Genomic DNA, 14,559 nt, shown 5'->3' on the forward strand with positions numbered 1-14,559 from the left:
AGGGTCTGGGGAACCAGGAGGGGCTGAGGGAGCTGGGAAGGGTCTGGGGAACCAGGAGGGGCTGGGGGAGCTGGGAAGGGTCTGGGGAACCAGGAGGGACTGAGGGAGCTGGGAAGGGGCTGAGCCTGGAGCAAAGGAGGCTCAGGGGGCCCTTGTGGCTCTGCACAAGTCCCTGCCAGGAGGGGACAGCCGGGGGGGTCGGGCTGTGCTCCAGGGAACAGGGACAGGAGCAGAGGGAACGGCCTCAGGCTGGGCCAGGGCAGGTTTAGATGGGATATTAGGATTTTTTTTTTCATCATGGAAGGGGTTGTATTGGGAAAATTTCTTGTCAAGCACGGGCACAGGCTGCCCATGGAAGTGGTGGAATCATTGTCCCTGGAAGTGTTCAAGGTACTCAGAGAGGTGCTTTAGTTGTGGCCTTGCCAGTGCTGGGTTAATGCCTGGACTTGCAGATCATAGGGGTCTTTTCCAACCTCAAAAATTCCATGTTTCTAAGGATAAAACCAGCTTCCAAACCATCAGGTGATAACCAGCCAGGTTTAAACACAGAAAGTGCCCAGCTCTGACAGCAGATCCTTCTACAGAGCTGTAAGTCTGGTTTTCATGTTCTGCCCTTCCTCCAAGAGCTGCATTTAGAATAGGAGCAAAATGGAAAAATGGAAATCTTGCCGCTGTTTTTCAAAATTATTAAACCAGAGGGGCCTGGGAACAGAGGTGGCTCTGTGTGTGTGAGAGTGGGAGCTGTGGTGTGTGTCAGGTGGTTTTATAAACATGGATTAATGGTCTCCAAAGCTCAATAAGGTGACTGCATGATGTACCTGCTCGCTCAGAGGAGCTGAGAGCTTCAAGCACTTGTGTCATCATTCTTAAAGAGAGGGGGAAAGAAATAATCTTCATTTAAATGCATATAGTAGCTTTTCACTTGGGACTGAATGGAAAGTTTTTCTATTAAAATGCAAATGAAAGAATAAACTGTAACACCAAATTTCTCCCTGAATATTGATGTCTCCTCTCTGCATTGTGGTAACAGGGTGATCTGTGCCTTCAGAGCGCGAGTATTTTATCTTGATTTGGGGAAGAAGGGAGGGTAGCAAGGTAAGAAAAAGAGTTTTGAGATTTGGGGCCTCTAAAGGAATTGTGCCCCTTTTTGATATATTAACACGACGCTGTGTTAGGCTGGGAAAAGAGGCTCAGAAAAGCAGGAGGAAAAGGGAAAAGCTCTTCAAGTGGGCAGTGCTGCTTCTGTGGCTGTGGCATTTCAGAGCAGCACCACCACCACCACCATGTGCCAGTGAAGGACAGCTCGAGGCTGCCTCAACACCCAGGTCAGAAAAGAGAAAGATTTAGGGTCGTGTGTGGGCATTTTGCACCAGGGCAGGTCCAGGTTGGACATCAGGACATCAGAATTTCTTTACAGAAAGGGTTGTTGAACATCGGAATTGCACCAGGAGGTGATGGAGTCCCATCCCTAGAGGTGTTCAGAGAACAGCTGGATGAGCTCTGTTCTGGTTGTCAAGGTGGGGATGGGTCACAGGCTGGACTCGATGACCTTGGAGGTCTTTCCCAACCTCAGTGATTCTGGGATCCTGTGTGGGAGAGGCAAGAGCAAACTCAGATGTTCTGCTGAGCTCTCCTCCATCCAAGGGGGAATGGTTTCCCACTGCCAGAGGGCAGGGTTAGATGGAATATTGGGAAGGAGTTGTTCCCTGTAAGAGTGGTGAGGCCAAAGAAGCTGTGCCTCATCCCTGGCAGTGCCCAAGGCCAGGCTGGACAGGGCTGGGAGCACCCTGGGATGGTGGGAGCTGTCCCTGCCCATGGATGGGGTGGGACTGGCTGATCTTTAAGGTCCCTTCCCACCCAAACTATTCTGTGATTCTGAGAATCAATAAAATTGAGTGATCTTCTCAAAGCCAAACAATTTTCATCACTTGTGAGTTCCACAGTTTGGAGGTGGAGATTCCCCACTAAGATCCAACCAAACCAGTTCACTGCCTGAGTTATCCTGCAGTGCTGGTGTTGTGTGACAGCAAAGAGACCCCTGGGCTGTGCCAAACAAGCAGTGGAGAGGAGAGGATGTGACCCAAGGTGCTCCAGGCATGGACCTGTCTTTGTAGGAATATTTCTGAGGGGCAGATCTCATTTTGGAGGAGTGAGAACAGGCTGGGGTTGGGTCTGAACTTGTCCCACCAAACCTGGCATTCGAGCAGAGGGTCTCTGACAGGTCTGGTGTCACCCCAGGCTCCTTTATCAGCCAGATGTGGCCAACTTCAGAAGCCCTGATTAATTCTTGGTGGTGCCTCCCTCTCTCCAGCACTAACAGGAGAGGGAAGGTCCCTCTGCTGTGTCCCCAACACCTCCCTTTGCCTCCACAGACTCTGACCCTCTCCGACCTGAAGCCGAAGCGAGGACCAGTGTCGGGTGGCACCCAGGTGACAATCACAGGGAACAACCTCAACGCTGGCAGCAATGTCATTGTGACCTTTGGGAGACAACCCTGCCTCTTCTACAGGTATAGATGAGCCCTTCCTGCTGCTCCTGCCTGAGTGGGAAAGATTAAATGCCAATTAAAGTCAGGAAACTTCTCCTGCAGCCCTGACACCTTGTCCCTCAAGTGCCTCCTTTGCTGCAGCAGGACTTGTGCATTCTGCACCATGCACAGCCTCGCTGGCCATGTTTTGGGGAGAGAAAATAGGATTTATTTCATTGTTTTGACTGGTATTTGATGTGCTTTTTCCCGTGGCCTCTTGTCAGATTTCAGTACAATTCTCCACGGTCCTGCGCTCCGCTACTTGCTCTGGGAGTGCGTCGTTTAAAAGATTCATTTTCATGTCCCTGCTTTAGTGGAGGTGACAAAGAAAATCTGACAACATCAGTTCGAAGTACTAAACCACCTCCCTTTTATCCCAGAATAGTCCTGTAGTGCTAAGAAATGGATGATTTGCAACGTTTCAGCTCCGTGTTGGCTCCTGCTCAATGGCGCTTCAGAGAGGCTTAATGTCAGTGTTACCTGCTGGATGTTCCCTGATCCCTGTGAGAATGAGTCTGAATCCCATTCCCAGGGGCTCCTGCAGCTCCAAACTACCCAGAGCAACACATTTTGCTGCCAGGAGAGATGGGGGCTGAAGATGAAGTTGGCACATTTCTCCCAAATATGTCCTTGGCAGAGGAAAAGCTCATTCACAGGAGACCTGGGAGCACTGCCCTGGGGCAATGCCCTTCCCTCTCCTGGCTGTGGGGATCCTCTTTAGCAGCCTGTCATGACTGTGGAGCGATCCAGCATCCGAAATTCAGCAGGGTGAAGTCACAGGCTGTGATTTGAAATGCCAAGTGGGAGCCACAGCTGCTTGGAGATGCTCACTGAAGGCTGGGGAATTTTAGGAGGGATTGAGCACTGTCTTTTGGGGGATTTTAGAGGGCACCTGGAGGGTGCAGTCATTGGAGGTGACTTACACCCCCATTTTAGGGGTATAAGGTGAGGCTGCATAACAAATCACAGGGCTGGGAAGTCTGAGAATGTTTGGTGCCCGGATTTTTGACTCATTTTGAAAGGAATGCAGGCCTGGAGTTGGGTTTGAGCCCTGCCAAAAAGGAAAGGTTTATGCAGAATCCTCTTTAATCATAAAATGCTTCCCACTATATTAGCACTTCCAGAGGTCCCAGGCATGCTGCAAACTGCACTTAAACAAGACTTACAGTCCTAATGCAAAGTAAACTTTATGATCCCAGACTGCAAAGCTGAGGTGCAAACACCCCTTTTACGAGCTGCTGCTGCACATGTCTGCAGGCAGGAAGGAAACATCCATCAAGTATTTAATCACAGAGAAATACTTCTGCAGAGAGGCCTGGTTTGGAGTGCCCTTGGGGTTCAGATTTTACTCTGAGTCCTGAGAGATCAGGGCTCTTGTGGTTTTATTTAAACCAGTGAAAAGGCAATGCTGCTTCCCCAGGCACTGCTAGAGGAACACAAATGGTTCCCACCGAGTTCCACCTCTTCAGGGCACAGGTTTGAGCCACAGGACATAAGAATAAATAGTTGGGCTCTTTTTGGCACTGTTTTGCTGCTGGTTCACATTTACTTTCTGCTCCTCCCAGGAGATCCACCAAGCACATTGTCTGTAACACCACGGCCTCCTATGAAGGCTTTGAGAAGGTGAAGGTGTCTGTGAGAGTGGACAAGGCCAAGATCCATCAGGAGCTGCACTATGAATATGTAGAGGATCCCACCATCCTGAGGATCGAGCCTGAGTGGAGCATCTTCAGGTGAGTATCCCAGGAAAAACCCTTCTCCCAACTCCCATGGTTTTTTAAAGGAGCACTGCTCTGATAACTTTGGCCCTTGGTGTAGAAAACTGATTGCCAAGCATTGTGCCCACCAAGAATTTGAGCAGAGGTACTTTTCAGAGCCAATAAATCCCTCAGGGTGGATTAGAGTGAAATGACACTGAATGATCAGTGTTTGTAAATATATATATGTAAATATATATAGGTTTATTTTAGAATTATTTGGTTTTAGCTACAAAGCCATTCTGGTTGTTGTTATCTCTAGCAATATGAAAATACAAAAGCCTAAAAATATCACGTAAGAAAAAGCATAAGGAAGAAAAGGAAAGGATGAGAGTAGAAAGATAGCACCACTCATAGGCACCACAAAACTTGGTCATTGCAATTTTGATGTCTGTTAGTTGAAGTGATGGTCACAGAGTGGATGTGTCAGAGGACAAGGGGCATCCCAAAGAAACAATGAAGAAAATCCCCAGAAGACACCCTCTGTTGGGTTTATGCTCAGGTGGGAACACCCGGCGGGGAGTTTCCCACTGGATGATGGAAAGCTGTGGATCAGGGACACCTGGATGATGGAATGTGGTGGATCACAAGTTTCTGACACCTTCTAAGGTGACACAGCTGCCTCTTGCACCAGCCCAGTTGGCTCCATCATGTCCCATCCTGGCCCAGCAGCAGAGTGAGCGCCTTCAGGGGCTCTGTGTGAATGTCCCAGCCCTGGGCAGGGGAGTTTCCACAGCTGAGTTCTCTTGGTGCCTCAGGGTTTTGTATTTTCCACATTCTGAGATGTTTTAGTCTGTGGGTCTGGGTTCATATTATGGGATGGTGAGCTCTGTGCACAGAGCAGGGAGACAAAACAATTCCTGCTCCAGCTGGGCACCAAGGACAAATGAGCCAAATCTCAGCCAGGAGCACAAACCCCGTGGGCTGCAGAGAGAAAAACAAGCAGGGTGGGACTGCAGGGGCTGAAGCTGGGATGGGACAATGAACTGCAAGGTGCAAATGGAGCAGAACTGACCCCAGGGAGAGACCCCGGCAGCGCTTGGGGATTTTGGGGCCATTTTGGTTCATCTTGGGTGCAGCCCTGGCTGGGCTCTGGTGCTGCCCCAGGTGCATCCATGCAGGAGATCCTTTCCATGAATCCCTGCTCTGTTCTGGTACTCTGCCCAGCCTCTGCTCTAGGTCAGCCTTCTCAAGGCATCACACTTGATAAGGACAAAGTTTCCACCTCCCAGGGTTGGCTCTTTCCTTATCTGGTCCAACACCAGCTGCAGTCTGAGCTGGGCTGAGCTTGCCCCTGGCACCTGGGTGGGTGCTTTGCCCATGGCATCTTCCCCTGAATGTTTGAGCATCCCAGTGTCTCTTCTAGAATCACATTCTTCTCCCCAGGCCTCGGAGGACTGGACAATAGCATCACATTTATCTCATCCCAAGGTCCCTCCACACTCCAAATTCTGTGTGTAGGTGTATTTGGGGAGGGGTGGCTTCAGTGGTCACAGATGAGCAGCTGCTTCTTTGCAGTTTGCTACAGTGGCCAAATGATTTATGCAACATTTAAGCCACGATTTCTATGATTTTAGCAATATTTCAGCCAAGAACCGTTTCATTCTCTCACAGTTTGCAAGCTGTGATTCCTGCCTTTCCCACAGGCTTCATGGACTTGAAATTTCTACATTTTTCATAGCCCTCATGGACTTGAAATTCCTACAATTCCCACAGCCCTTATGGTCTTGAAATTCCCACATTTTCCCCAGCCTTCATGGACTTGAAATTTCTACAATTTTCATAGCCCTCATGGACTTGAAATTCCCACAATTCCCACAGCCTTCATGGACTTGAAATTTCCACATTTCCCCCAGCCCTCATGGATCTGAAATTCCCACATTTCCCCCAGCCTTCATGGACTTGAAATTCCCACATTTCCCCCAGCCCTCATGGCTTGGTGCCTCAGGACTAAGCCCTGCCTGTTTGGTCATGGTGCCTGAAAGCCCCAGGGCTCTGTCCTGAGATGAAACACAAAGGGAGCCCTGCTCCCTGCCCTATCCAAGAGCCTTTATCCTCGTTAGGGATCCCTTTTTCTCTTCACCCCCTTGATGCTGCTTTGGTGAATTCACAGGGTTCACATGAAGGTGCCTGAGAGCAGCGTTTGCCCTGGTTGTGGAAAGCATCAAAGTGGTACCCAAACTCTCAGAAGCCTGGAGAAATGGCCTCAGGAAGGGAGAAATTGGTCATTAAATGCACTGGTATTTCCTTGAAAAGATACAAAATAAGAAATCTTAGTCTCCCCTCATTCATCCAGGCAGCTCTCTGCTTCCCTGTCAAACTGGATGATTGGAGTCCCTGGGGATTAGGAGCAGGGCTTGTAAATCCCCCCATTTCAGCTCCCATCCCAAAGATGTTTTCACAAATCAATTAGTGCCTTTAATTACCGTGAGGGAATTTACTGATTTAGCCGGATTGAGTCTTTGCACATTGGGCTTGAAGCTTTAATGTCAGGATTTTCCATTTGGGGCTTTTATTTCCAGTCAGAGTCCAGGTTATCAGTGAAATGAGAAATCACTTTACTCCCTTATAAAGCCACTTCAGTGCTGCTTTAAAGGTGCGAGATTGACAGCCTAGGAGAGTGAATTCCTGAAAATCCCCTGGAAAGCTGCAGGGACCTTCCTCTTCCTCTCTGGCCTCAGGTGTGGCTGGGAGGTGAGGAGTTCTCCACAGCCTCCTTGCTCCCTGGTTTCTCTGCTGAAGCTGCCAGGCAGAGGGGAAGGAGCAGCCAAGGAGATGCCTCAGGTGTGTTAGCAAAGCTTTGCCCAGCCTGGAGGTGCAGGGACCCTGTGTCCCATGGCTGGATGGATGGGATCCCCCACCCAAATCCCAGAAAAATGGAAATAAGGGTGAGGTTTTTGTTTAGGGGGTACTAGGTGATTTGTGGGGTGTGTAGCTGCTAGGATGGATGGGATCTCCCATCTCAAATCCCAGAAAAAATGGAAATAAGGGTGAAGTTTTTATTTAGGGGATACTAGGTGATTTGTGGGGTGTGTAGCTGCTAGGATGGATGGGATCTCCTATCCCAAATCACAGAAAAAATGGAAATAAGGGTGAGGTGTTTGTTTAGGGGGTACTAGGTTATTTTTGGGGTGTGTAGCTGCTAGGATGGATAGGATCTCCCATCCCAAGTCCCAGAAAAAATGGAAATAAGGGTGAAGTGTTTGTTTAGGGGGTACTAGGTTATTTGTGGGGTGTGTAGCTGCTAGGATGGATGGGATCTCTCATCCCAAGTCCCAGAAAAAATGGAAGTAAGGGTGAGCTGTTTGTTTAGGGGACACTAGGTGATTTGTGGGGTGTGTAGCCAGAATGGATGGGATCTCCCATCCCAAGTCCCAGAAAAATGGAAATAAGGGTGAATGGAAATAAGGGTGAAGTTTTTTTTTAGGGGGTACTAGGTGATTTGTAGGGTGTTTAGCTGCTAGGATGGATGGGATCTCCCATCCCAAATCCCAGAAAAAAACCAGAAATAAGGGTGAGGTGTTGGTTTAGGGGGCACTAGGTTATTTGTGAGGTGTGTAGCTGCTAGCATGGATAGGATCTCCCATCCCAAGTCGCAGAAAAATGGAAATAAGGGTGAGGTGTTTGTTTAGGGGGTACTAGGTTATTTGTGGGGTGTGCAGCTGCTAGGATGGATGGGATCTCCCATCCCAAGTCCCAGAAAAATGGAAATAAGGGTGAGGCGTTTGTTTAGGGGGTAGTAGGTGATTTGTGAGGTGTTTAGCTGCCAGGATGGATGGGATCTCCCATCTCAAATCCCCAATCCCCAATTCCAAAAAAACGGAGATAAGGGTGAGGTGTTTGTTTAGGGGGCACTGGGTGATTTGTGGGGTGTGTAGCTGCTAGGATGGATGGGATCTCCCATCCCAAATCCCAGAAAAATGGAAATAAGGGTGAGGTGTTTGTTTAAGGGGTACTAGGTTATTTGTAGGGTGTGTAGGATGGACGGCTGGGACTGCACACGTCTCATCACTCACAGAATAATTAAGGCTGGAATAGACCTTTAAGATAATTGTCTCCAACTTATACCCAGCACTGACACATTCACCACCAAAATGTGTCCCCAGGTGACACATCCACACAGCTTTTGAACAGTTCCAGGCATGATCTGAGCATTTCCAGGGATGGAACATTTTTGGGTGCAGCCTCTCCCCTTTGCTTTCTTCACCTGAAATCAGGAAGCATCAACTTGAGCATTTTTGACCAGACCTACCCAATTTCATGCTCCTTCTTGAGCACTTTTGAGTCACTCCAAAGGTGCCCAACCCTGGAGAGAGAAGATGGAATATCCAGGATTGCCATGGGGGCTTGTGGTGGCAGGGACAGTTTTAGGTGCTGTGACTGTGGGGCTGAGCTGTTCCCAGGGAGAGATGATTGCCACTAAACCAGCTTTGCAAAACCAGCCAGTGAATGCACCAAGCCTGGCTTCAAACCTTTATTTTTCAAAACAATAATGAAAAGATTACTGCTAATTTATTTCCATAGATAGCCAAAAAAAAAAAAAAAAAGACACACTGGGCTGGCAAGTAAATAAAATTTTATGAGGCTCCATTACTACTTTTGATCTGGGTTTGATTTGAGTTGCATCCAGCGATTACCTGAGTCTGCAGACAGAAAATGATACTCAGGGTCTTTTGGGGCAATAAACTGTTAAATTCTGAGGGCTTTTGGCACCTCTCTTATTTTGCTGGGCAGCAGCAGGTCTCCAGGCTCTGCTCCCACCTGGCTGAGCATCCAGATGCAGGCACAAATGCCACTGGCTGGTGATTTTCAAGGCAAGAAACAGCTTTATTTCCTTTATTTTCAAGCCAGAGAGGGTTTGGGGGTGATTTTAAGTCTTCATCAAACAAAAAAAAAACTGCTTTACCTTTTTTCTTTCCCTCTCTCTGGTCAGGTGCTGTGGCTGTGTTTATTACCTGTGATCTGAGCCTGCAAGCTCAGATTCCAACCCAAATAGAGGATTTTTAGCTCGTGGGTTTAAAAGTGTGTGCACAGATTTGGCTGATTAAATTAAAGGATTTGTCTTTATATAGACACACATGGTTGTAGGTGTGTTCACACACTGGATTTTTGTGGAACACATAAAACTTTCAGCCAAGTAAAGATATAAAATCCCTTCTAGTTTGAATCAGCAGATATTGATTATATTAGTAATGATATTATTATTAGATTATATCATAATAGCAATAAAATTATATTTTTATTATTAACATAAAGGCTCACAGCCAAAATTCAGAAGATCCAGATCAGTGGAGAAAGAACAATACACTTCTGGGTTTTGGAGAATTCTCCCTGGATGATGTCAGGAATCTTTACAGGGAAGCTGAATTTTGGAGGGAGGATATTTTTCTCCATAAAGCAGGGAAGGTCTCCTGTAAGCAGATGTGTGACTTCATCAGGATCCCTTGTGCATTCCAAAAAACTCATCCAGGTCTTATGGAAACAACAAAATGTGGGTTTGCCCTGTAAAATTTCCCATTAGCAATTTCCCACTACAGCTGATATTTCAGAGAGAAAAAACTTGAGATACTCTGCAGAACTCAAGGTCAAATATTTCCTTTACCATGGACCAGTCCAGCCCTTGAGTGAAAGACCACAAGGAGCCTCCCAGAGAAGTGTCCCATGAGTATCTGCTGAGAGATGTGGTTGTGCCAGCTCTCTCTGATAGACCCCAAAACTGTTGGGTTCATCAGTGTGGGTGCCACTGGAAGGGCAGCGGAGCTCACCCAAACCTGGCAGCTCTTCTCTGTGTGTTTGCATTCACTCCTGCCTCCCCAGCTGATTAATAATGGAAGATAAATCAGGAACACTGGAAACAAAGGTCAGAAACGGGGGAGATTTGTTGCCTTCTTCCTCCCTGGGTGTTTATTCTCTGGTGTTTTCTCATTTATAATGCACATGCTTCACCTTTCCTGTACGTGCAGCTTTACCTGGGGGCAGGAGAGGGATTCTGAGCTCTCTTCTCACAACCCCATTGATTTCCACGTGGCCTCCCCTTCCCAGCAGGAAATCAGCTGCATCCTGGACAGTTTCCAAAGGGAGTTATAGAGGCAGGTGCTGAAACTGCTGAGAGCTCTCCTCACCCTGGGAAGCCCCCAGAGATGGGGCTGTGTGCTGATGGCATTTCCTCCTCCTGTCCTGCCTGTGTGAGCCCTGACAGGTGAAGGTTTTGCTTTCTTGGGCATCTCCTTTCAGCCCTGGATCACTCTGCCCCCACCTCCTGCTGTACCAGCCCTGCATCCTTACCCAGAGGCTGCCTGACATGGCACTTTCAGCAAGCATTTCTCTTCACTTATTTCTCCCCTTATGAATGAATGAAAACTTATTTGTTTTGTTCTTCCTTCCCTCTCTACACAAGACGTGGTCAGACACTTTGCAACCAACATTTAGGAGCACGGATCACCCATTCCTGGTGGGATGAGTTCTGACATCTGTTAGCTGGGTTCATTCTTTAATTCCATTTCTTATTCTCCAGTGGCAACACTCCCATTGCTGTGTGGGGAACTCACCTGGACCTCATCCAAAACCCCCAGATCCGGGCAAAGCATGGTGGAAAGGAGCATGTCAATGTGAGTACAACTGCAGAGCTGGAATATTGGTGATATTCCAATAGGAGGGGACATGCCACGGTGGGGACAGGGGCTGGCTGACCCCTCTGGAGCTTGAAATCTCCTATTGCAGCCCAAAAAGGAGGGCATGATTTGTTTCCAGAAATATTACCCCATCCCTGAAGGACACAGGCAAAAAAAGAAGGTTTTTGGAAGGGCTGGAACCAAACTTCAAGGTCTTCTGAGACCTTCACCTTTGTCTTTGCTTCTCCAGCTTGCTGGGATTCATTTCAGCTAACCTGATATCCAAACTGGAATCCTGAGCACAACTGAGCATGCACTGCACAAACACTTTTGGAAAAACAACCAGAGTGTGAGACCTAATTGCAGGGTGGTACTGAGGTTTTGACTAATCTGTGCCATGCAAAAAATAAGGGAAGAAACTTCTATTCCCAGAAGGAAACAAAGTCAGGGAAAGATGCTGATGGTGGCAACAGAGGCTGAGCTCTCTCAAGATGCACAGGAGGCCCTGTTGAAGTGCAAACTGCTCCACACACCTGCCCCAGCAAGGCTTTCCTAACCCAGGAAAGCCTTAACCCCTGTCCAGCCTTGAATGTGTGATGGAGAATAAGAATCACCCATGGGTTATACTTATTCTCCATCACACAATATTATTATATTATTATATATTATTATATTCTGCTCCTCCCTTTTCCTGAGAGCCATCAGCCCACCAGGAAGGAAGGGGGCATTTCCCATAAACACTCCTTGTTTTGGGTCTCTTTTTCCCCAGAACTGTGAGGTGCAGAACAGCACAGAGATGACCTGCCAGGGTCCCTATTTCCCATTAACATTTTGGGTCTCTTTCCCCAGAACTGTGAGGTGCAGAACAGCACAGAGATGACCTGCCAGGGTCCCTATTTCCCATAAACATTTTGGGTCTCTTTCCCCAGAACTGTGAGGTGCAGAACAGCACAGAGATGACCTGCCAGGGTCCCTATTTCCCATTAACATTTTGGGTCTCTTTCCCCAGAACTGTGAGGTGCAGAACAGCACAGAGATGACCTGCCAGGGTCCCTATTTCCCACGAACATTTTGGGTCTCTTTCCCCAGAACTGTGAGGTGCAGAACAGCACAGAGATGACCTGCCAGGGTCCCTATTTCCCATAAACATTTTGGGTCTCTTTCCCCAGAACTGTGAGGTGCAGAACAGCCCAGAGATGACCTGCCAGGGTCCCTATTTCCCATGAACATTTTGGGTCTCTTTCCCCAGAACTGTGAGGTGCAGAACAGCCCAGAGATGACCTGCCAGGGTCCCTATTTCCCATGAACATTTTGGGTCTCTTTCCCCAGAACTGTGAGGTGCAGAACAGCCCAGAGATGACCTGCCAGGGTCCCTATTTCCCATAAACATTTTGGGTCTCTTTCCCCAGAACTGTGAGGTGCAGAACAGCACAGAGATGACCTGCCAGGCCCCAGCTCTGGCTGTGGACCCCAATCACCAGTCTGAGCTCGCCGAGCGCCCGGAGGAGTTTGGCTTCATCCTTGACAATGTGCAGTCCCTGCTGATCCTCAACAAAACCAACTTCACCTACTACCCCAACCCCATCTTCGAGGTTTTCAATCCCTCAGGGATCCTGGAGCTGAAGCCTGGAAGTCCCATCATCCTGAAGGTGAGATGGGGACCAAGGACTGGACTGAAATTCTGCCTCTCTGTGCCTGCCAGCACCCTCAGAAATCATCCTGATTGCACCCCAGAAATTTCCTCCATTCCTCCATCCCAACCATATCAGAGTCACCATCAGCAAACACCAAGCATTGCCCACACCCATAACTAAAAATTATAAACTCCTCTGTGCAGCCTAAATTTGTACCCACAGCTGTTCACCAGAGAACACCTACCCTTGCAATGGAGCTGACAGTGAAATACCCAACTCTGTTTTATTTCTTGTTCATTTAAGACCTTCCTCTCCACCTTGTTTTAACCCAAATCAGTCCTTTGCCATTTCTGTAAACCTCACAGCAGTACAGAGAAGGAATTTTATGATGCAGCATTTCTGTATCGCTCTTTTTACACGGTGAATATGCAAAGAAGTTATTTAACCTGCAGATGCTTTTTGCATGTTTGGAAAGGGTCTGACTTGCTTGCCTGCCTATGTTTAGTGAGGGCTTTACTGTGCAGGACTTGGATGGAACATTTCCCACTCAGCTGCAGAGAGGGAGGAGCAGGACAGGCCGTGGTGACTGCTTTGAGTCTGTGACCACTCATGCTGTTCTCTGCGTGAGTTTCTAAATTGGCTTTTCCTCTCTGTGTGAGCAAATGGCCAGCTACAAATGTCATAATAGGAAGGGACCTTAAAGACCATCTCATTCCAACCCCCTGCCAAGGGCAGGGACACTTTCCATTAGACCAGCCTGCATCCAACCCGGCCTGGAGCAGTGTCCGTGATCCTATCAAATGCAATATCAACTCTTGTATCCCAGGAATGAACCAGAGGGGGAAAGAAAACTCCTTCCTGACGTTCATGTGGTTATTTTGGGGTGTGATGTTCCTTTCTGTGCAGGGCAGGAATCTGATCCCACCTGTGGCAGGAGGCAATGCCAGGCTGAACTACACAGTTCTGGTGGGGGAGAAGCCCTGTGCAGTGACCGTGTCGGACGTGCAGCTCCTCTGTGAGTCCCCAAACCTCATCGGGAGGCACAAGGTGATGGTAAGTGATGCCTGAGCCTCAGCCCCTTCTCTCTGGGTGGCCTGAGAGGGAACAGCACAGCTAAAGAGTGGGCAGAGGGCTCCAAGGGGTTTGCATCGCTGTGTGACTGCCCAGAAACATCAGGGCCCCTTTTTGGTGTAATGTTCTCATCAAGGAGAAGTAGAACAGTGGAAAAGTGACCTGCAGGTCTTTGTGGACATTGAGACACCTCTCATGATCAAACCCCAGTAGGAGAGTTTGCCTCTCTTCTGTTTTGGTATGGGCTGTGTGAACCCTGGATTCTCACCTGAGATCACGTGTAACATGTTTCTACATGAAATTGTTAAATTCAGCACAGTCCCCATCACTTTGTTGACAGGATGGTGACTAAAATTTGCCTTTATGTAAGAGAAAAAAAAGAAAAAAAATCAGTATGTGGACAAGAGTGTGACTGGATTTCAGAGTTTTTACTTCTATAAATTTTAGTGTGCTCCTACAAATCCTTCCTGGAACCTGTGAAGAATGGACCTGGTGATTACATCAGAGGGAGCTTCTCCTCCTCTCACTGCTTATTTATTTATTCCTTTTTTTTTTACTTTCCTCTCAATAATTTGAATTCCTTGATGCTGGTGCTTGATAAACATCATATCAGCAAACACCCTGGAGTTGTACCAAGCTGTGGGTGGGAACAACAAAAGCTGACAACTGACATCAGTGCTTCTCAATCCCTGTGAACAACTGTTCTTCTGTTGCTCCCCCCAAAGCTGTATCTGTCACATATTAATTTATTTATTTCAGAGAGATTGATCTTTAAAAAGATTTTTCTGGGAACTTTTAGGAAGCAGAGCTCATGATGACCATTTTGGGTCCTGTTTGTGGCTGCTGCTGGGATCCCTTGTAGTGGCTACTTAACTTCTCTGTGCCAAAGTTTGTCATCTGGAAAATAGAGGCAATAATCCTCTCCAGCCATGCAAATACACCATGACTCTGGATTCATT

The 14,559-nt window shown here is 47.8% G+C and overlaps 1 protein-coding gene across 1 annotated transcript in view; it reads left to right on the forward strand.

Moving 5' to 3' along the window:
* Positions 1-14,559, forward strand: part of PLXNA4 (plexin A4) — a gene marked incomplete at both ends in the record, with an annotated part of 438,509 nt that overhangs the window by 370,216 nt on the left and 53,734 nt on the right. Inside the window, 5 exons of the mRNA XM_084206497.1 lie at positions 2,373-2,509; positions 4,093-4,260; positions 10,799-10,892; positions 12,305-12,544; positions 13,436-13,582. Coding sequence (XP_084062623.1) covers positions 2,373-2,509; positions 4,093-4,260; positions 10,799-10,892; positions 12,305-12,544; positions 13,436-13,582 — 786 coding nt within the window. The remainder of the gene's footprint in view (positions 1-2,372; positions 2,510-4,092; positions 4,261-10,798; positions 10,893-12,304; positions 12,545-13,435; positions 13,583-14,559) is intronic.

This window comes from Fringilla coelebs (assembly GCF_963513975.1).
Source record: "Fringilla coelebs genome assembly, chromosome: 5".
Classification (NCBI taxonomy): Eukaryota; Metazoa; Chordata; class Aves; order Passeriformes; family Fringillidae; genus Fringilla; species Fringilla coelebs.